Source organism: Pelodiscus sinensis, chromosome 1, assembly GCF_052426305.1.
Source record: "Pelodiscus sinensis isolate ZL-2025 chromosome 1, ASM5242630v1, whole genome shotgun sequence".
NCBI lineage: Eukaryota > Metazoa > Chordata > Testudines > Trionychidae > Pelodiscus > Pelodiscus sinensis.
In genome coordinates this window covers 333,558,142-333,579,902 of record NC_143052.1, presented here as the reverse complement: position 1 = coordinate 333,579,902, position 21,761 = coordinate 333,558,142, and the positions used below count along the sequence as shown (strand labels likewise).

Below are 21,761 nucleotides of genomic sequence, written 5' to 3'. Positions count from 1 at the left end.
ATCTTGGCTTTCAGGGGGCAGCACATCTCTGGTGTCTTGAGGCTCATCCCCAGATGGACGGAGCCAATTGTCTGTGGTGGGGAGAAAGAGTGCAGGCAGCAAGAGCACTGCCTGGGACAGGTCGCACTACTACTGTGTAGAATCTTGTCCAGGTCACATGTCCCCTGCTGGATCATCTTTTTTTCTACGCCTTGTTTCAATGTACTTTCTCCTGAGCTGTGGATTCTGGAGTGACTCTGAAGTCCAAAGCATGACATACATGTTCATGAGCTTACCAGACAGACAAAGGCATTGGTGAGCATCAATTATTTCTGTCCTCTTTGAAGGCTTGGAAAACTCTGAGTGGCACCATGCTCCTCTATTTAATGCAGCCTTCCCAAGAACATCCAGTTTTATTGCACTGAAGCATGTGCTATTCCTGAGATTGTCCTGGTAGCACTTTCTGAGGTGGCTTTGATTCCATTTTTTTTCTGGAGGCATCAGTTTTTTTTCTGAGGGAGTCAATATTCAGGCATCCTAATAATATGTCTTATCCAGCATAATTGGGCTTTTATCAGCATGGCTTTGAGACAGGGCAAGACTAAAACTTGCCCGTGATCCTAGAGAGCTTCATTCTTCTCAGATATACCATTTCAGTTTACTTGCACAGTTCAGCAGAACAGTACTGCAAGTGGTAGCAACTCAAATTCTTTGCAAGAGTTAAACCTTAATTCCCCCGCTCCCATCAAATTCTGCTGGTCTCAATGATTTCAAAGGAGAAATGGCATGCAGCACTGAGCCAAATACCCCTTCAATCTAACTCCATTGCTCCACAGGACATTTTTACTACCACACAATTATAATCTGATCCAAATAAGAACAACAAAAAATGAATGTTTCTCATATGAATCTCATCACTTTAAATAATAAAACAGATTTTTTTCTTCTTGGAAGAATGGCTACATGTAAATATGATTTGGGAAAACAACCTTTATCAAAATAAAAACTGAAAACTGCAGCGTGCAGTATATCAGAAGAGAAAGAGTAACCTTCGTAAATTAAAAAGTCAACTGCAGTCAGGGTGCTATGGTTTGCCCTTTTCTGCAGAAGCCATGGGTTGGAATCCACAACGATTCCTTGCCTCACTTTGACAACAGAGCCTCTTTGCAATGGAACACCAGACGTTCTAACCACAAGGGCAAAATAATGAGGGTTTTTAAAAATGAGTTTCAGGAAGGAAATTTCTCCAAAACAACAACGGCACAAAGTCTCATGTGAGGTAAAACACTGCTCCTTTCTCTGATAAGGATACAGCCACAATGCCTTTTTTTTTGTGGAACAGGATATGCAAATCGTGCTCCCATTTGCATATCTTCTTCCGATTCTTTTTGCAGAAGAGGTTTTGCCAATAAAAAGCCCAGTGTAGATGGGGCCATTTGTTGGAAAAAAAAACCTCTTTCGCAAGATCACTTATTCCTCAAAAATCAAGGTTTACAGGACCTTATGAAAGAGGGTTTTTTTCTGACAAATGGCCCTGTCTACATGGGGCTTTTTATCGACAAAACCTCTTTTGCAAAAAGAATTGGAAGTAGATATGCAAATGTGAACGCAATTTGCATATCCTCTTCCGCAGAAAGCTGGCAGTGTAGCGTAGCCTGAGATAACAAGGGGATTGGGAACAAAATTGAGGAGAAGTCAAAGACATGGTTTGACCTTGCGGTATGTTATGTAGACTTTAAATTAATCAGATCAAAGATGCAGGCAGAGTAGTTTACCAGTCTGAGCATGGGCCTGAAGGTCAGGAGCTCCCAATTCTAACCTTGGCTGGTGAAAAGGTGCTGTGAATAGTACAACAGTCATTGTCTCAGAGTGCTGCAAGTTAGAGAGATTGGGGAGGAGGATTACTTTAGGATCTTTCCCTAATCCCTCAAAACTAGGTTGAGGATATGGCTACAGAACACTGGCATATTAGTTGTAGCATCAGGGTGTAGATGCTTCCTATGTTGTTGGAAGGGTTTTTTTTCTCCAAAGGCAACAGAACAATTCTCCCATTGACCTAGCCATGTCTATACCAGAGGTAAGATTGACCTAACTACAGGTTGAACCTCTGTAAACTGGGACTCTTTTGTCCAGCAACATCTGGAAGGACCACAGATGTTGCCGGACAAGAGCTGGCAGCTGGTCTCCACACAGCTGGGCTGCCAGGCGTGACCCAGCTGGACTGCCTGACGGGGCTGTAGCTGGCACGTGGCAGTTGGACTGCGGGATAGAGAGCCCAGCGTGTGACAGAAGGGTTGCCCAGCAGGGCCGTAGGCTGGTGCACATCAGCTGGGCTGGTCAGTGCAACCGGGAGACCAGCGCACTCCAGGTGGGCTGCCTCACGGGGCTGGGAGCTGTGCTGCCTGGCTTAGCAGGGAAAGGGGGGGATGGGACTGGCAGGGCGGCAGGGCTAGTGGAAGCAGAGGGAGCCAACTGGGAGGCTGGTGGCCCATCCAGTGCTGGGGGCGGGGAGGAGAGTGGTAGCAGGGGGCTAGATATGACCTCCCCTGGTCCAGCACAATCCCTCATCCGGGACCAGTCAGGTTCTGAGGGTGCCAGACTAGGCAGTTCCAACCTGTACTACACTCAGAGCACATTTTCCATAGCTCTGAGTGGGGTGGCTAAGTCAATCCAATTTTTAAGGGTAGATTATGCCAGAGACTTATCTCTTGTCACATGTAGGGGGCAGCACAAACAGGCCCTTCTCCCACTCCTCTGTTTTTCAGGGCAGGGAGGTGGAAGCAATCTGTTGGCACAAATGTCTTCACCTTCTTTACTGCATACTGGCACAGCAACGCTGGCCAGGGAGTTTGAGGCTCATGGAAACTAACGGTCTCCCCTCCCAGGGGTGGCAGGTAAAGCTTCCCCTTGTGGAGGCTAGCCCCCTGCTCTGCCTCTTCCAACTGAGGCCTGGCCTTTTCCTGCCAAAGTCACATCCCACTCGCTGCTCTCAGCTTCCCTCCCACCCTGTAGTCCCAGCTGGGGCAGGGGAGGGTAGAGAGGTTGGCCCTTCCAGAGCTATGAGACCAGAGACCCTGCCCTTCCAGCTGCGGGCTGCAGCAGCACAGCTCTAAGCCCAGAGACACCCCCTGGTTCCAGGGATCCCCAAATTGGCCAGGACCCCAAATTGGCCCAGCAGCATGAGGTTTGAGGAGGCTTAGCCTCCCTGCGCCTCCATTCCAGACTGCCCATGCCCCCACCTCAACCTGCCTGCTCACGCATCAAGCAGCGAGCTGGGAACTCCACTGCCTTACATTTCTGCATGGCATCATAAGTGTAAGCAGGGTCTGAATGATTGTTTCCCTGTCAGCTAGCGGGGAGGGGAGAAGAGACCCTGGCGTGCTTATGTAAATACAGGTTGCTCCTGTTTTGCTTAGATTTGCTAGATAGTCAGATGCTGGAGCAGTATTTTGCTCAGTGTAATCAACTTGGCTGGGTCTGGATCACAAATTATGCTAGTACTGAATGCAGGGAAAGTGAAATATGGTCACCAATGTTTGTAATTATTGTGGGAATACAGAAAGACTGTGCTTAACCTATCCCAAAGGAGCAGCCACTTGCTGTTTAAAGAGCCTCAGTTGGCTAAGGGCTCAAATGTCAGAGCCCAGTGAAAGTAAGAGGGGAGGGCAGATTCCTAATCAGCAGACTGGATGCCCTCAAGGGTCTGCTGTAATATTGGTTCAACCTGCTTCTCTCCACTGTTCAAAAAACAGAGAGGGCTTCACGAGGAGCCCCCTTTGTTATTTTTAAATAGCTCGATTGGAGTTGAAATCACTTGAGGTGGGGCAGTGTTTCTGTCCAGCCTGCAAAAGAGCTGGAAAGACTAAGAGACTGAAGTGAAGAAGTCACGGCCAAGAAGTGGATCCAGCAGATGGTGACTGACAGCCAACAGGACGGTGTGCAGAGGCATGATGAGTGGCCAGCAGAGCTAGTACAATGCCTCTTTGCCTGCCTACCCCCCTCATCCAGGGTGGGAGGTGAACTCTGCAGATGTACCTCTGAACACAACGGAAACTGAGAGGGGGTGAAGAGAAGGGTGGACATGAGAAGGGGGACTTTTGGGTTGCTGGATTTACGAGCCTGAGATTGAAAGGACACTGCCCAACCTGCCAGGGGTGGGTCTCTTACTCATGGTTTATGTTTATGGAACTCTGCAGTATTTCCCGCTAGTTAATGCTAACTTCCCTCCTTCCTTTTATTAAATGTTTCTTTCCTTTCCTACACTCAGACTCTGTGCTTGTGAGTGGGGAAGCATTGCCTCTCAGAGACACTCCGGTGCTGTGTGAATTTCCCAGGTTGCTGGGTGGGGAGCCCGAGTTGGTTCTATGTTTAGATTGATAGATATTGAAGCTGGCCCTGGCGGCTGCTGGCTCAACCTGGCAAAAGGGTTACACAAGCACAAAACAATCTTATCCCAAATTGATTATTTTTCAATGTTTGTGGAAAAGATCTTCAGGCTCTCTCAAGGCCTTCCTCATACAGAAGTGAATATTCCAGCCAGGATTCACAGACTTGTGGTAGCAGGGCTTGTGGCTGGGCAGTTTCCCTCTCCCTGCAGGTGTCAAGAGCACAAGCGCCAGCCTATACTGCACTGTCTGTACATTATTTTCAGAGCCATAGTACAAGCCTGCTAGCATGAGTCTGCAGATCCAGGCTGGGAGAATCACTCTCAGATTCAGTGTAGACTTTCCCAGTGACTCAGTTTCCCCACCTGCAACTGAGGCTTATACTCTTCACTGCCATGAGAGGTAGTGCAGTAAGGGTGAAAATAGAAAGCACTATGTGTCTGCATCTAGAAAGTTTTTCCATTAAAAGTATTTCCGCAAAAGCGCGTCTAGATTGGCACGGATGCTTTTGCACAAAAAGTGCTTTTGCGCAAAAGCATCCATGGCCAGTCTAGATGCGATTTTGTGCAAGAAAGCCACAATCGCCATTTTAGCCATCGGGGCTTTTTTGCGCCAAACAGTTCTTCCCTGTCTACACTGGCCCTCTTGCGCAAGTATTCTTGCGCAAGAGGGCTTTTTCCCGAGCGGGAGCGTGAAAGTATTTGCGCAAGAAGCACTGATTTTGTACACTACAAAGTCAGTGCTCTTGTGCAAATTCAAGCGGCCAGTGTAGACAGCTGGCAAGTTTTTGCGCAAAAGCAGCTGCTTTTGTGCAAAATCTTGCCAGTCCAGACACACCCTATAATTATTATTATTATTCCATTCCTTTATTAGATGATGATAGGCTTGTACTGCAAGTCTTTATAGTAAGGGCTTATGTTTTTAGCCTAGTGATATATTTGAAGAATGGAAAAATATGACACTTTATAGGAAAAATAAATCTTCACGACTGAACTTTCAGGAAAGCACTAACACCCACACAGTGAACCACTCTAATTAGAGCATTATCTAGTCAGAAAGATTTATTTTTAAAAGCTCAATTATTGCAAGGAATCAGGCAGAATATTTCCCCCTAAAATGCATTTTGCTGTGAAATCTTACAGAGCGTATGAAACCGTGCAGGTTCTCTGAGTCACCAACAGGTTTTTAAAACCCAAATGTTCCTCAAAGGTGGTACTGCCAAAAGAAGACCAATACTATGGAGAGAGCAGATGCGAAAGGAGGGCGGGAGGCGAAGGGTCTCGCTTCAAGTTACATCTGTAGCTAAGTTACACAGACTGTACAATACCATTTCAGAACAAACCACCCTCTGTACTCATGTACGCACACATGTGCACACGCACACACACCCCTCCTAAAGTTGTTGGATTGCCCGTCTTTTGTTTAAGAATCACATTTTATTTTTGCTGGGCCACCCCCAGAAATAGGGGTGCTCAACACAAAGGCACACTGATGTCCACTTAAAGAAAGGAAAAAATGGTCAGTTTACTCACCGAGGCCTTCTGAAAGCTAGACCATACTGCTGACAGGCCAGACCGACAGTGGGCGTGTAAACTATAGGCATGAATCTCTCAATGTCTGAGGTCAGCACTCGGTAGAAAAGCTTCTCGTTTCTGTCTTGCAGTGTCATAAGAATAATGTATCTTAAAAAGAAAAAAAAAACCAGACACATCAAAGAACCTGGGTGTGGACAATTCCACCAATGCTGTGCACGACGGAAGAAGTCAACGGTATCTAGATTCATAACATCTCACTCGCTAAGAATGTAGGACACTCCCGCAAGGACCAAGTACTAGTCTCTGGATAAGCAGCTCAAGTTTGCAATATTCAGCATCTGTAGCCCTGTTGCCTTCGACAGGAGAAGTGCATGTTCAGTTCTTCAGAAAATCAAAACCTGCAGTATCCTCTGGATCTGGATTTGTAGAACAAACCTCTCTAATGAGGAGGATCAGAAAAGAATGCTGAAGGCATGGCTATGAAGGCTGGTGCTAGAATTAATCTACCAAGTGGTCTGGATGCCATTCAAATTTTAAGGACTACACATATGCAAACTGCAATAGATTCATATTCCTAAAATGCTCCAACTTACCCTCAACTCCTGTCCATCCACCCACAGTCTGTAACATACATCGGCCTTCAAATCTTACATACCCCCATCAGCCTATCCCCCTAGAAAGAGTCTGGAAGGATATTAGTGTTAAAAATCCTGGACAGTTAAATTACATATCACAACAGAAGCACTAAAATAATAATAATTTAAAAAATTAGATAATAAGAAGTAAGGGCATCTCTGTAACCCAAACTTTGTCCACCAGTGCATATGCATTATGACATAGTCTTAGATGAGCCCATATTATTTTTGGTGTAGGATGTAGGATTTGCTAATAAATTAAGTGTCAAAATATCTCTTTTCTTTCCTGAAAATGATTCCCTGGATAAGAATAAATTTGTCAAATTTCAGCAACAAAACTGAAAGTCTGAAAAATTCTAAGCCACTGGAAATGACACACTTATAATGGAAATGTGCAAGCTCAGCAGTACTCCATGTTCAGGGCCTAATCCTGCAATGTGTAGCATGTGGGCAAACTGCTGGGCTCCTCACAGTTTTCACAGTCTGCCTGCATGCCACACAGTGCAAGACTGGTGCCTACGTCTGTGATACATTTGTGATAAAATGCAGCAGAGGTGCTAAGCAGGTGAGCAGGGTACAATTTGTTTGAATTTCTCAGTTGCCAGGCCAGCAACAGTACAGAAGTAAAGGCAAAACACACAGCCACTGTGGAAAGGAATCACGTAACATTTTCCCACAGTAACCCTTATGGGTAAGGATGAAATTTTGTCTCAGAGGTCACAGATTCCATTACCTTAATGAGCCTCTGACTTTTTCAGCTACAGCCTCACTGCCTGCAGTGGTGGTGTTGGAAGAACTATCAGCTCCTGCCACAGTGGTGGAGCTGGAAGAGCTATCAGCCCCTCCCACAGAGTCAGTGTTCAAGACAGGTCATGGGCTTCTGTGAACTTTTGTTTATCGTCTGTGACTTTTACTAAAAATATCTGTGACCACATCTTAACCTTACTTCTGAGCAATATTGAATGTGATGGTGGGTTAGGAATAGAAGCAGAAGCAAGTGTTTAGCACTGCATAGGATTTTAATATGTCACGTATCAGCAGGCACATTCTTTTTGTTCTTCCATAAGGCATTTTACTGAACATGCTGATAGATGGGTAGAGTTAAGTGAACCACTGTGGTGGTGCTCATGTGGTGTGTAGGGCCATATGTACTGTGGGAGATAACTGGAGTGAACAGAGGAGACAATGAGCAGGCTAGAAAAGACACAACTGGCAAACTCTGCTAGTTAACAGAAGCTGGAAGAGTGATTCTGAACAAGAGCTCTGAACTTGGCAGGCTTAAAACAGGGAGATCCTCCCATCTCCATGTGGGTCATAAAATCCACAATCCCAGCCAAAAAATGAAAGTGAAGAAGACTTTTTCAACATACTTGTCTAGATCACTGGATTTGGTCTCATAGCTTTTCATGACACGGAGAACTTGAACCTCTTGGCTCAAGAAGCATGGAGGAAGCAGACCATGAATTCCAAGTTGTAGCCTCTCTTCAAGTGTAAAGGCCATGCCCTAGGAAGGAAAGACAAAGGCATATTTAAACAATGGACTATATCTCAGTCTGTTCTTACCAGCCACAGTGACCCCTCTTCAAATAAATAGCTTAGAACGACTGAAAATAAAAAAGAAGTAGACAATGAAACAGAAATAAAAATAGAAACCCTAATACCAGAGGTGAGCTCTTCCACAACTACATGTGTCTGGCACACTCCTTTGAAGAAGCTGATGTTGGACGGACTTGAAGCTAGGACATGGATAGACTATTTCTCTGTTCTAATGTACCTCTGGCCCCTGTTTATATAGTAATGCGCGCCATCTGGATATGCAGAAAATGCATTCTAAAACAGTGGAAAGAGATTACAATCTTCTGAGAGCAGCCCCCCCCCCCAAAAATTACCCCAAAAAACATGCCTGATATTTCCCAACTAACACAGGAAGAAAAGTGTATTTTTCTCACAGATACTATAAGGCTACGTCTACACTGGCCCCTTTTCCGGAAGGGGCATGTAAATTTCATGAGTCGTAGTAGGTAAATGCGCGGGGGATTTAAATATCCCCCGCGGCATTTAAATAAAAATGTCCGCCGCTTTTTTCCGACTTTTAAAAAAGCCGGAAAAGAGCGTCTACACTGGCCCCGATCCTCCGGAAAAAGTGCCCTTTTCCGGAGGGTCTTATTCCTACTTTGGACAAATTCCTACTTTGGACAAAACTATACCTGCGTCTACACTACCGCTGAGTTCTGACGACATAACGTCGACAGAACTCAGCTGTTTTGTCGACGCTGGTAAACCTCATTTTACGAGGCATAACGCCTTCTGTTGACAGAGTTCTGTCGACAGAAGGTGTTATTGCATGTAGGGTTGTGTCTAGACTACAGGGTTTTGTCGACAAAGCAAGCTGCTTTGTCGACAGAACTGAATGTAGTCTAGACGCTCTTTGTCGACAGAAGCTTTGTCGACAGTATCTGTCGACAAAACTTCTGTCGACAAAACCCTGTAGTCTAGACGTACCCGAAGAGTCTATGGAAAGGGTGGGAATAAAAATGGGAGCATTGCTTCAGTGAGCTTATTAGAAGGCCTGAAAGTAGGTCTATGCAAAGAACTCCTTGGCAAAACTATGCACTGAATTAATACAGCATACAGTGTATTTGGAATCAGATAATGCCTCAGATCAAAAGCTTTGATCCACTGGGACTTTTTGTTTTATTTTTGAGATTCAAGAGTTCTGCCTAAGAGCCATACTGCATTGGTAATTTTCTTGTGTTGATGTAAATAGCAATTAAGGTAGCATCTACTTCCTAAAAGAGCTAAAACCAATCAGCACGCATTCCGATCCATTTTTAAAAAGATATGGAAAATGGCTCATTGTAACAGATGGATATCAGTCCAGAAAAATTTTTCAATACAGCGTACTGAGCACCCACAACACCATTACAAATCAAACCCAGAGGTAGATGTTCAGCACTCTTCAAGGCCTTAATCTGCAGCGTCTTTCAAAAGTTCCGTATTTTACAATATAACCGAGTCCCATGAAATCCAGAGACTGCTTGAGTGGCAGAACCAATGATTTTGCTGTTATGGGGAGCCATGGGCCAATGCTTAGGAAGCATAGCACAGAATGGGTCCTGATCCCTGATTAGGGCACATAGATGCTACCGTATACATGCAATAATTAAATAAAAATAATAAATTTCTATTAAATCCAAGTAATGGTTGGGAAGCAAAGAAAGATTATTATTTTCTGCCATTGTCTATTGCATTTTCCATAAGAGGCCACCTCCTCTGATCCCCTCTGCACCAGCCAACTAGAAGTGGGTGCAGAGTACTATTCCATCAGGCACTGGAAGGGGGAGCAGTCCCTTTCCCTGCAGAGCTCTGTGGCAAAGCTTTAGTGGCATAGAGGGACTTGCACAAGACCTCCCTTATATATATACTGAATGGGTGTCGTGTGAGCCCCCCATTCAGGGAGGCTAGCCACATGGCTCCTCCCCTTCCCACGCCTACTGTCTCCCTCCACTGGAGCCCTGCGAGCCCCCTCATATGTCTGGAGGAGCCCTGGTTGAACTATGCTGGGTCACTGACCACCCCCAACACTGAACTTCTGGCTAGTCCCAATGTCAGGCCACCAGCTGGCTCCAATGTGGGTCCCACCACGGGGTTGCAGTCTTCCAGTCACAGCTGAGCTCCTGGTAGCTTGGGGTAAAAGGCAGAGCAAGGGAAAGTACAGAGTTTGGCTTAGGGGAGTCTTGGCCTATTATACCTGCCATCTATGATATATTATTTGTATAACATGGGTTGAATGAGCATGAAGGCATATGGGGATGGGTGCCCTGTGTTTTCTCATATATTGTGGGGTGTTGCCATTTTGATTTTTTAGTAAAAACTAAAACAAACATAATAATGACAGTTCTTGTTGCATCTGGATTTTCAGGCAGCTTGACTCTGCATGTTTAAGATCTCCTCTGAAACCCCAGAAAGATTTCCCATTACACATTCCCACTGATTACTCTTGTACAAACCTTTTGATGACCATGGTTTACAAATTCTTTTTTAGCAGTTTCTCCCTCTGGGTTCAAATCCCATGCTCCTAGTCATCCCTTCTGGTGTAATAGTTATTGGTGTCTAATCCAATCATTAAGTAGCTCCTTCCTCTCCCACGGAAACTAGGAACTTTAAAAAATTATCATTAAGCAGCTCAACTTTTCATTTGCTTTGTAAAGATCTTTAGTACAAATAGCGAAGGCTGGGGAATTAATGATAGTGAGGTCCAATGATCTAATTACGGCATTAGGTATATTAACTGCCATTGGAGCTATAACAGTATTAATAGTGTAACGCAACTGAACCTGGGACCTCTGGAGCTTAGCGCATGAACGTCTACAGCTTGAGCTAAAAGCCAGCTGGCTCTCAGCTAAGGCTGTAGAGCAAATTCATTCTCTCTTTGTAAGTAGTCCAATTGTCACCACATGGGACAGTGATGCGTGGGTTACAGTAGCTTTGTGAAAGTTTGATTTATTTGGTTGGGCTACAGCTACAGAGCAAATACTGCTCTCTTTTACATCAGTTTCACAGCAGTGCAACTCCAAAGGCTTCTGTGCAGTTACTCCTGATTTACGCTGATGTAAATAAGCACAAAATTGAGCCTATCAATTAAGAGATGGTGCTGTGTCCAAGTGCTTGCGGGCTGTGGGCCCCATCCTCCATTTCCACGATCAGGGCATCCCTAACATTAGATGTGACACAACGAGAGACTGAAAAATGGGATAGGGCAGCAAGGGGAAAGTACTGATATCCAATGACATAACTGGGAGTTTTGTTTATTTCAGCTTTGCTTCAGCATGTATCTGACGAAGTGGGTCTTTGCCCACGAAAGCTTATGCTCCAACACTTAGGTTAGTCTATAAGGTGCCACAGGACTCCTTACCGCTTTTGCAGATTCTGACTAACATGGCTACCCCCTGATACTTTTCTTCAGTGTGTTAATCCAGAACTGACATGCTCACAAGGTTTTATTTATTGAACCATCGGCGCAAGTTTATTGTAAAGATCCCAAATCCCCACGTTATTCCTGTATACCCTAGTGATAAGGTTATGCATCACAATTTGCAGAAATCTCATTATTGTTTCTCATAGTTTACTGGGTCCCAGGGCACCAATTTTTCTTCACAAAAAACAAATAGATCCATATGTTAAAAATTATAAGAGTTTTGTTTACAAACTGGATTCCTTTGAAGTCCAAGCAAATAGATTTTTAAAACAGGTCCAGGCAAAGCTCCAAAAAGAAATCATTACTACAGATAGTCTGACTGAATGCTTTTGTAAGGGATCGTCCACCTGTACGTGTATTTAAAAATACCCTTATTTGTGTATTAGAAAGGAATATTGAGCAGTTTTGATAAATGTTTTTCCAAGACAACTGTTGGGTAATAAATTATCATAATTGCCGGTTCTAAGACAGTTTGAATGTTGGCCTAATTAATTTCCTGTTTCTTCTGAAAACAACCAACCAAAAATCAAGTGTCACCATAGTCTTGAGAAATAAAAATGACACTTATAGAGATTGATTCAATTACTATTCAAGTCCACAGAAGGACTTTTATCAGTTTCAGTGAGTAAATTCAGGCCCATAGTTGTTTTTCCATAGGAGATAGTCATAGATCTTTACAAACACCAGTTTAGTAAACACTTCAGTGAAGTGGAGTAATACCGTCCCCATTTTACAGAATGGGTAAGTTGAGCTTCTTGGGCACTCAGGAGTAGAACCCAGAAGATGACAGAAGAGACCTGACACATTATTGTTTGTATCACAATAACAAAGAGGCACCAATCAGGATTGGAGCCCTATTGTGTTGGGTGCTGTCTATTGAGTAAGAGTCAGTTCTTGTCCTAAAGAGGTTAACATCCTAAAACACCTATTTGCTGCATCCTGTGATAGAACAATCAGAAGGAAAAGGTAGGTGAAGGCAAGGCAAGCAGTAATGAGTTGATAGCTTACATATACCAGCTGTGTGCACAGCAGGTCTCAGTGGAAACACTCTCCACATAAGGCCTCTGAATCTTGCATTGAGAAATCTCTCTGGATACATCTACATTGCCCACTTATTTCGGAATAAGCTATTCCAGAAGAAATACTCCAAAATAGCTGATTTCAAAATAGCACACCTCCACTACAGGGAAGCCTTAAAATTAGTCCGAGGCAGGCTTCCCTAATGTGGACATGATACCTCAATTTAGAGCCCCAGGAGGCATTGGAGAGTAATAGCCCTGGGGAGGAGCTATTTGGAAATAGTAGCAGTGGAGCGTCCACACTACTGCTATTCCGAAATAGCTATTTTGGAATAGGTGTTATTCCTCGTGGAATGAGGTTTACAGAAGTTGGAATTTATTTCAAAATAACAGAATTGCTGTGTAGACACTCGCATTGTTATTTTGGAATAACAGCCATTACTCCAAAATAACACTGCTGTATAGACACACCCTCAGTTCAAAAGGAAAGAAAGAAACCCCACTCCACACATACTAACATGTGAACTGGTGGCTTTCTAGTTCCTAGGCTTGCAAAAATCTCTGGCAAATCAGTTCCAAGCTCAGCTAGTAATGGACTCTGTTACACACATCATTACATAGCCCCATATCTTCCATGGAGTTAGTTGGTGGATGACCAACTTCCCTTAGTAGTGAAATACCATGACATCTCCAGTTTCATTTGTTAAGATAAAAGCTGTAATGTTTGAGAGTCTAGTTGGGCATCAGCTGAGGTGGGGGGGGGGGGAGGAGATGGAGCTCCTCTGGTCCTATGGTATTGTATTTCATGAGTTATGCTAGGCATAGAATAATAGAGTCACAAAAATGTGGCACCTTGAGAGGTCATGTAGTCCAGATTACTACACTGAGCCTGAACCAACGAAACCAAGAAAAATCATTCCTGAGAGGCATTTGTACAGCTTGCTCTTAAAACCCTCTAATGATGAGGAGTCCACAACTTTGCTTCGAAGCCAGTGCTTAATTACATATCATGTCTTCTTGACCAATGGCATCATGGCCATGATAAAAGCTCCTTTAATTAATTTAGACAGATAGCTAGTAGGATGGTCTCCTTATTGTCAGCATGAGTTAGAGCCTCCCACTGTTTCCACTTCTACTTTACCAGGATTTGGCCTTTAGTCTCTTCTACCCTTTGGCCCTGGGACTGAGTCCTGCCTTCATCCTCCTAAAATGAGCTGTGAGAGTGGGGAGCCCTTTCGGCTGTCCTGAGTTGGCAGCTGTCTCCGAGCATTTGAGCTTCTCTCTAGTCAGCCTGAGGATATTTTTCTTTTCCTTTCTCCTCTCCATCCTCTCACAAGACTCCACCATGGTTGTCTTTAACCTGCTGTAATTTTCTTTTCTTTCAAGGTATCAAATGCCCCACATCTCTTTCTTTATTGAAGAGTGGTAAATGAATAAATAAAGAGAAAAACTATAAAGTTACACCAAGGGGAATGAGCTTTTGCTGTGTTCATTTTAATTACATTGTGTCTAAATTTTATCATACATATATTATTAGCCAGGATGGGCAGGGATGGTGTCTCTAGCATCTGTTTGCCAGAAATGGGAATGGGTGAGAGGAGGGATCACTTGATGATCACCTGTTTTGCTCATTCTCTTTGGAGCACCTGGCATTGGCCACTGTCGGAAGACAGGATATGGGGCTAGAAGGAGCTTTGGTTTCACCCAATATGGCCATTCTTATGTTCGTATTATCCAGCATGATGGGGCCTCTGAGCTGTATTATACAAATATTAAACAATGTCTCACGCCTCCATTGCACTTTCCTGGTAAAGGATCTCTGAGCATTCTGCAGACATTTCTAAGTCCTAATACCTTCTAATCTTCACCTCTCTTATAATCCACTTTACCCATCTCAGCTCTGTCTTTTTCCAGAAGGTATGATCAAAACAGTACGCAGTGTTCCAGGTGAGGACATACATACATAACTTTAGAGCATTTTAATTACTATTGGATTTGTTACATTTTTTCCCAATAAGTGTCCAGAGCACTAGATAGTACCTAACTACTACTATAAATCAAGGAAATAAATGACAATAAACTCTGTGAGATTGTGCAATGAAAAAGACAAAAAAATCAAAGCTATTCTCCTCCTCTTCCTCCTCCAATTGTTTCTGATCAAGGACACCAGTATAAAGTTGTCCAAGAACAAGACAGGAAGAAAATGTCTTCAATTGTTCAGTGATGAAACTGGTGATAAAAACACTTTCCTGCTGCCAATTGTTTGATAAACATTTCTATGAAACAAGAATAGCGACAGAGATTATATAGAAGGCATGTGTCAGTTTGCAACATGCTTTACCATATGCTGAACAAAACAGCTGAACCAGCTGTTGTTCTTAGGAAGCTGTTAAGTCACCCTTCTGATAAAGCTTCAAATGGGCTTAATAAAAAGTTGCAATTTTTTATTCCCCTAGATGCTGTAGCCTAAATGCAAATTATATTGTTCTTGGCACAACTGCTGGCTATCCATATCAGCACAGCTTTGGTTACAGCCTCTGTCTTCTCAGAGGAAGACTGGCTGAGGCCAACAAAGCAATTTCCTTCCTCTGGCAATACGAGGAGTAATTTTGATTATGGCAGAGTAAGTCAAATGACTCAGAGGTGAACCGTGATTATAATAGGGGCAAACAGTGTTTATTCAAAGAATCCAGACTAATGTTAAAACTGATGATTGTGGTAGGGAAATGGCAGAAGCAGTGACACAGGAGCTAGCAAGAAGTTAAAAACAGGAGAGTTTAAGGGGGAGTGTGGATGGGGAGTTTGGGGGAGAGTCTGGCATTGTATAATTGGTGTATGTGCGAGGGGAGTTCCTTGACAGGAACTTAGGAGGGAAGATGATGACAACTACTGAGCCAGCAGTCCATGCTGGATTAAGACATGCTGAGGCCCGAAGCTGTCAAATTTAAGAGGTCCCATAGCATTACCCCCCAAAATTTTTTTTAGTAATTTTGTACTTATAGGCCCTTCATAATCTGAAGCCCTAAGCTATAGTTTATTTTGCTCATGTGTAAATGCGGCATAGGCAGCAGTAGGAGAGACCAAAAGAAGGAAGAGAAAGCAAATCTTATAGGGATAACAGAAACATGGTGGATTAGCAGTCATGACTGGCATACAGGTATTGAAAGCTACGTGCGGCTCAGGAAAAACAGAAGAAAAGGGAAAGGTGGTGGAGTAGCATTGTTTATTAATGACAAGATGATAAGAAGTGATTAAATGGATAACAAGGAATCTGTTTGGGTCAAAATCACGTTGGGTGTGTCTAGACTACAGGGTTTTGTCGACAAAAGTGGACTTTTGTTGACAAAACTATACCTGCATCTACACTGCCGCTGAGTTCTGTCGACATAACGTCGACAGAACTCAGCAGCTTTGTTGACGGCTGTAAACCTCATTCTACGAGGAATAACGCCTTCTGTCGACAGAGTTCTGTCGACAGAAGGCATTATTGAATCTACACTGTCCTTTTCGTCTACACTGTCATGTCGACAAAGCGGCTTGCTTTGTCGACAGAACTGGATGTAGTCTAGATGCTCTTTGTTGACAGAAGCTTTGTCGACAGTATCTGTTGACAGAACTTCCGTCAACAAAAGCCTGTAGTCTAGACATACCCTTTGAGAAGAAAAGTAACAGAGGCTCCACTGGGATAATGCTTGAGGTCTGCTATAGATCCAAGACAGTGGGGATAGGATCTCAATATGGAGAGAAACACTTGATATTTTAATGAAACACATTATACTGGGAATTCTGTGATTATATGAGACATTGAAATCCCAGATATAGATTGGAGGGACAAGTGCTACTAATAGTTGGGTCCAGATATTCCTGGATGTGAGAGCTGCCAGATTTCTTCACCAAATAGTCACTGAACCAATAAGAGGTGATGTCATCTTATGTTTAGTATGGGAGAGTAGTGAGGGCCTCATAGAGGTAGTGGTTGCAGATGACAAGTTTGGTCTGAAAGAATCAGGAGCTAATTCAGTTAAACTAAATGGAAGGATAAACAAAAACAGATCTGCAACTAGGATCTTTGATTTCAAAATGTCCAACTTAAAAAAATTCAGGGAGTTAATTAGTGAAGTCTATTCCTCCTCTGCCCCTCCCTTGGGTAGCCAGGAGGGAGAAGAATGCAGCAGGCTCTGCACTTTCCCCTTGCTCCCTGAGAATCAGGGAAAGAGGAAAAAGAGCAGCAGCAATCCAGTTATATGTGGCCCCACCTTCCTGAAAGGGTGTCTAGCGGAGGGGACTGGGGTAGTCCTCGATGGGGAGGGGCACACCCCCAGCCAGACGCTTTCACCTGTTGGGCTGCCTGCTGCTTAGCATGGCAGCCTGCAGGAAGCCCCGGAAGCCTGGATCGGAGCAAGCCACCTCTCCCACTGCAGCTGAGTCCCCCAGCTGGCATACTGGGGCACACTGGCTTACTTTTACCTCTGGACAAGGCAGATCACACAGCCAAAGATGAAGCACGTGAGAGTGGGGACCCACTATGGATTCAGCACAGGAGTTCAGGCAGATCCAGTTTTGACTATTTTAGGAAACGTGGCAAAATCTTCCTCTTTGAAAAACTCTTTTGTCCCATAATGCACATACCCCTTTTATACCCAAGCCCCAGCTAACTCTGCCTCCTTCCAAGAAAAGCCCCTCTTCCCAAATCAAAGTCCCCTTACTCCTAGCAGTCTCCACACTATAAAGAAAGAAGTGCTAGAGACCCCATGAAGTCCATTGGGAACGCTGCTATTGACTTGGTGTGGAAGACACTCAGCTATGATGGTGATGCTGAGCACTATAATGCACGAAGATATACAGACATGTCTGTGTAACCCGCACACTTACTGAGAGTGGGGTACTCTCCCATCTAGTGGCACTGAGACTACTTACAGAGGGCACATCTACCCTGCAGGCTAAAGTCAAGCTAAGCTATGCAAATTCAGCTACGTTAATGGTGTAGCTGAAGTCGAAGTAGCTTAACTGTCTACACTGCAAGAAGTCAAAGGAAGAACACATTTCCTTCGACTTCCCTTACTCCTTGTGAAATGAGGGGTACAGAAGTTGGAATAAGAAGCCCATTATTTTGAAATTATTTTGAAATAACGGGTTTGCTGTTTAGACATGCACTCTGTTACTTCAAAATAATATGAGTTGTTTCAAAATAAGCGTACAGTGTAGACATAGTCAGAGGGTATGTCTACACTACAAAGTTAATTCGAACTAACAGACGTTAGTTTGAATTAACTTTGATAGACGCTACACCTGCAAACCGCTAGTTCGAACTTAATTCGAACTAGCGGAGCGCTTAATTCGAACTAAGTAAACCTCATTCTACGAGGACTAACGCCTAGTTCGAATTAGCTAGTTCGAATTAAGGGCTGTGTAGCCACTTAATTCAAACTAGTGGGAGGCTAGCCCTCCCCAGCTTTCCCTGGTGGCCACTCTGGGCACCACCAGGGAAACTCTTCTGCCCCCCTCCCAGCCCCGGAGCCCTTAAAGGGGCACGGGCTGGCTACGGTGCCCGTGCCAGGTGCAAGCCTGCCAGCACCCAGCTAGCAGACCCTGCACCTGGCACGGCTCGAGCCAGCCACCCGCTGCCACCCAGCCCTCCGCCTCTTCCCGGGACCAGGCTGGCGGCTCCCGGGAGCCTGCCCAGGTCCGCAAGAGGCGGGCGCCCGCCTGGTCTAGTGCGGAGATCGTGGACCTCATCCATGACCTCCGCACTAGGCACAGGAAAGTGGCTGTCTAGGGCAGGATAGCTGCCAGCCTGGCCACCCGGGGGTAGGTGTGCATGAAAATCAAGGTGGTCCACTGAGACCCCTGGCCCTGAGCTTAGAATGGCCGTACTGGGTCAGACTAAAGGTCCATCTAGCCCAGTAGGCCAAAACTAGGGACCCTGGAGCGGATGGACCGAAGACAATGACCAAGCCATTTGTCTCATGCCATCCATCTCCAGCCTTCCACAAACAGAGGCCAGGGACACCATTTCTACCCCCTGGCTAATACCACTTCATGGACCCAACCTCCATGACTTTATCTCACTTCTCTTTAAACTCTGTTCTAGTTCTAGCCTTCACAGCCTCCTGCAGCAAGGAGTTCCACAAGTTGACTATTTTCTTTGTGAAGAACAACTTTCTGTTATTAGTTTGAAGCCTGCTACCCATTCATTTCATTTGGTGTCCTCTAGTCCTTCTATTATGGGAACTAATGAAGAACTTTTCTTTATGCACCCTCTCCACACCACTCATGCTTTTATAGACCTCTATCATATCCCCCCTCAGTCTCCTCTTTTCTAAGCTGAAAAGTCCCAGTCTCTTTAGCCTCTCTTCATATGGGACCTGTTCCAAACCCCTGATCATTTTAGTTGCCCTCCCCTCTCCCACCCTCTCTCTTCCCCTCTCCCACCTCCTTTTCCCAGTCTCCCCGAGTTTTGTTCAATAAAGAGTTTCTATTTTTGAACACAATTGTCCTTTATTTTGTACATCAGGAAGGGGGCCTAGGGAGGGGTAAGTGGAAGGAGCTGAGGGAGGAATGGGGTACGAGCCCCCAATGGGGAGGACTGGGGTGGCTCTGCAGGCTTCTCAGGGTGGAAGCTCTCCTGAAGCCCCTTGACTGATCCCCCCCCCCCCCCCCGGATGGAAGCCTGCGGAAAGCGCAGCCAGGCTGATGGCCGAGTGCTGTGATGTGCCGAGTGTGGGCACTCAGGGCACTCCAAGCCAGGACTGCTTTGCAAGTGGGGAACCCCTGAGAACTGTCTGTCCGGGGTGGGGGTTGGGTCCCTTTAAACACAGCCCTCAGCTAGCCTGAGGCAGCAGCTCCATGCTCTAAGTCCTAATCTGATGCCCTGCTGGCACTGCTTCCGGCCATCCTTAACCTCGGTTCAGGGTCCACTCAGTGTGGACATGCTAGTTCGAATTAGCAAAACGCTAATTCGAACTAATTTTTTAGTCTAGATGCACTAGTTCGAATTATCTTAGTTCGAATTAACTAATTCGAATTAAGTTAGTTCGAATTAGCGCTGTAGTGTAGACATACCCAGAGGGACTGAGGAGTCTGCTCTGAAGTCTTAGCTAACAGGCAGCTGGCTTTTAGCTCATAAGGTAGAGGCTTATGCACTATGCCTCAGATGTCCCAGGTTCGGAAAGCAGATGACACGGGTCTGCCAGCATTACAGCTACACTATAAGTAATTTTGAGTTAACTTTTGTGCTAGAGTGTCTCATGCACAAAACTTTAAAGCCAACTTTACAAGGGTTTTACAAAATCTCTGCTGAAAATGGAAGCTGACAGAGCTGTTTCAAGCATGGTGCAGACTTTGCTCAGCCAGGATCTGTGATTGAAATGATGAAGTTGGGGGTTAGACAGATCATGCAAAAGCCACTGCCATACCCTTTATGTACTGAAATGAAAGAAGAAAAGTGAACTGAGATTTCTTTGTTCCTTAGCTAGAGGGTATGACTTAGTGGCCAACGAACCCATCTTCCTTCCAAGTTTCTGTGAATTGAACTCCAATTATGAAATCCTGGCTCCAATGAAGTGAAAGGCAACACCCACTGACTTCAATGAAGAGTGAATGATAAACAAATTCTTGAACGGACTCTATTGATTCAGTTGTTTTTGTCATATACACAGGATCTTAGTTATGTGGCTCAAATTTTCAAAAGTGACCTTTCAATTTTGAGCTCCTAATTTTAAGATTCCTAGGTACAACACCAACAGGGGAAACAGAACCTGGGACCTTTAGAGCTTCATGCATAAGCCAGTTAGCTCACAGCTAAGGCCGTAAAGCAAACTCATTCTTTCTCTCTACAAGTGGCTTAAGTGCCACTACATGGGACAATACCCCACGCCCAGCAGGTGTGTAGGTTACACAGGGACTGGTTTACAGAGGGACTGAACATCCAAAAACTCCCCAAAGAGCTGTGTGTTCTTAGTACTTCTAAAATACCAGGCAAGGGACATCTCTAGCTGGGTATCCCCAAGGGAGATAGCCACAATCAGAGGTTACTTGCAGAGAAAAACAAACCACAACACACCTTTTCAAATTTAACCACCTAGGATTTGTAACAATTATTTTAGTTCAAGGAATAGGAAACATTAATCCACAGATATGAAGATGTAACCTTTGGATACAGATATATTCAGTTAACATGGTTTTGTCAGCAAATCTTTGATTTCTTGGAGCTGTCTTGGAGATTGGAGCAGAGCCAGTGGAGCGCCTGTTTACTGTACTGAAAGAAGGGAAACGCACTGTAGGGCAGTCACTAAAAGAGATCCTTCTGCTTCTACCCATTGCCAAATTACTTGAAAAGGTGGCTGATGAAAACAGCTTCTTTTTATGGGTTACAATACAATTCTTTCAGACTTTCTCCTCTCAGACATATCATCAGAACTGTACACAGATTGGTGCTTCATGACTTCAAGTAATGAAGTCGCCATAGAAATGAAATGACAGGAATTTACTGACCTCTCGACAGCCTTTCCCGGTTTTGACACAAACTCAGCCTCAGTGTTATTTTGGTGCCTCTGAGGCAACAACTAGCTTTTTTCTAAGACACTCAAATAGCTGGGCAGTTCAGATGGAAACTTTTCTTAGGGCAAAATAAATCCTGTCCCCATTTCAGCCTCTGGGAGTTTTGCCACACAGTGTCAATGGGACTACAACTTGGCTATTAACACATGTGGATTTGCTACTGTTACTCAGGCCTACATTAGGACCCTGTTGTTGGAGTCATTCTGTATTGGCTTGTTTTTACTGTAGAGGGAAGGGTAACGTGACCAGACAGACTATGGAAATAACATCTTTTTCCATAGGAAACTAAACACCAGAACTTAATAAGATTAAATAACATCAATTTTTGACCTCCAACTAAAATAAAACAAAGGAGAAAAGAGAAGACTGAGAGGGAACTTGATAGCAGTTTTCAAATATCTAAAAGGGTGTTACAAAGAGGAGGGAGAAACATTGTCCTCCTTGGTCTCTGATGACAGGACAAGAAACAATAGGCTTGAGCTGCAACTAGGAAGGTTTAGGTTGGACATTAGGAAAAACTTCCTAAATGTCAGGGGCTATTGGCTTCTTTCAGAAGAAGCTTTTCTGGAAGAGATCTTCTGAAAAAACTTCTTCTGAAATAGAGCTTCCACACTGCCAAAGCGCATTGAAAAAGCGATCTGCCTTTTCAGAAGATAGCATCCACACTGAAT

At 44.4% G+C, this 21,761-nt stretch overlaps 1 protein-coding gene across 2 annotated transcripts in view; it reads right to left on the bottom strand.

Moving 5' to 3' along the window:
• ME3 (malic enzyme 3) overlaps positions 1-21,761 on the bottom strand; it is a 165,872-nt gene that overhangs the window by 76,159 nt on the left and 67,952 nt on the right. For both annotated transcript variants that reach the window (XM_075919399.2, XM_075919400.2), the window contains exons 2-3: positions 7,905-8,038; positions 5,897-6,046 (exon numbers count right to left, since the gene is read on the bottom strand). In XM_075919399.2, the coding sequence (XP_075775514.2) occupies positions 5,897-6,046; positions 7,905-8,038 (284 nt within the window). The remainder of the gene's footprint in view (positions 1-5,896; positions 6,047-7,904; positions 8,039-21,761) is intronic.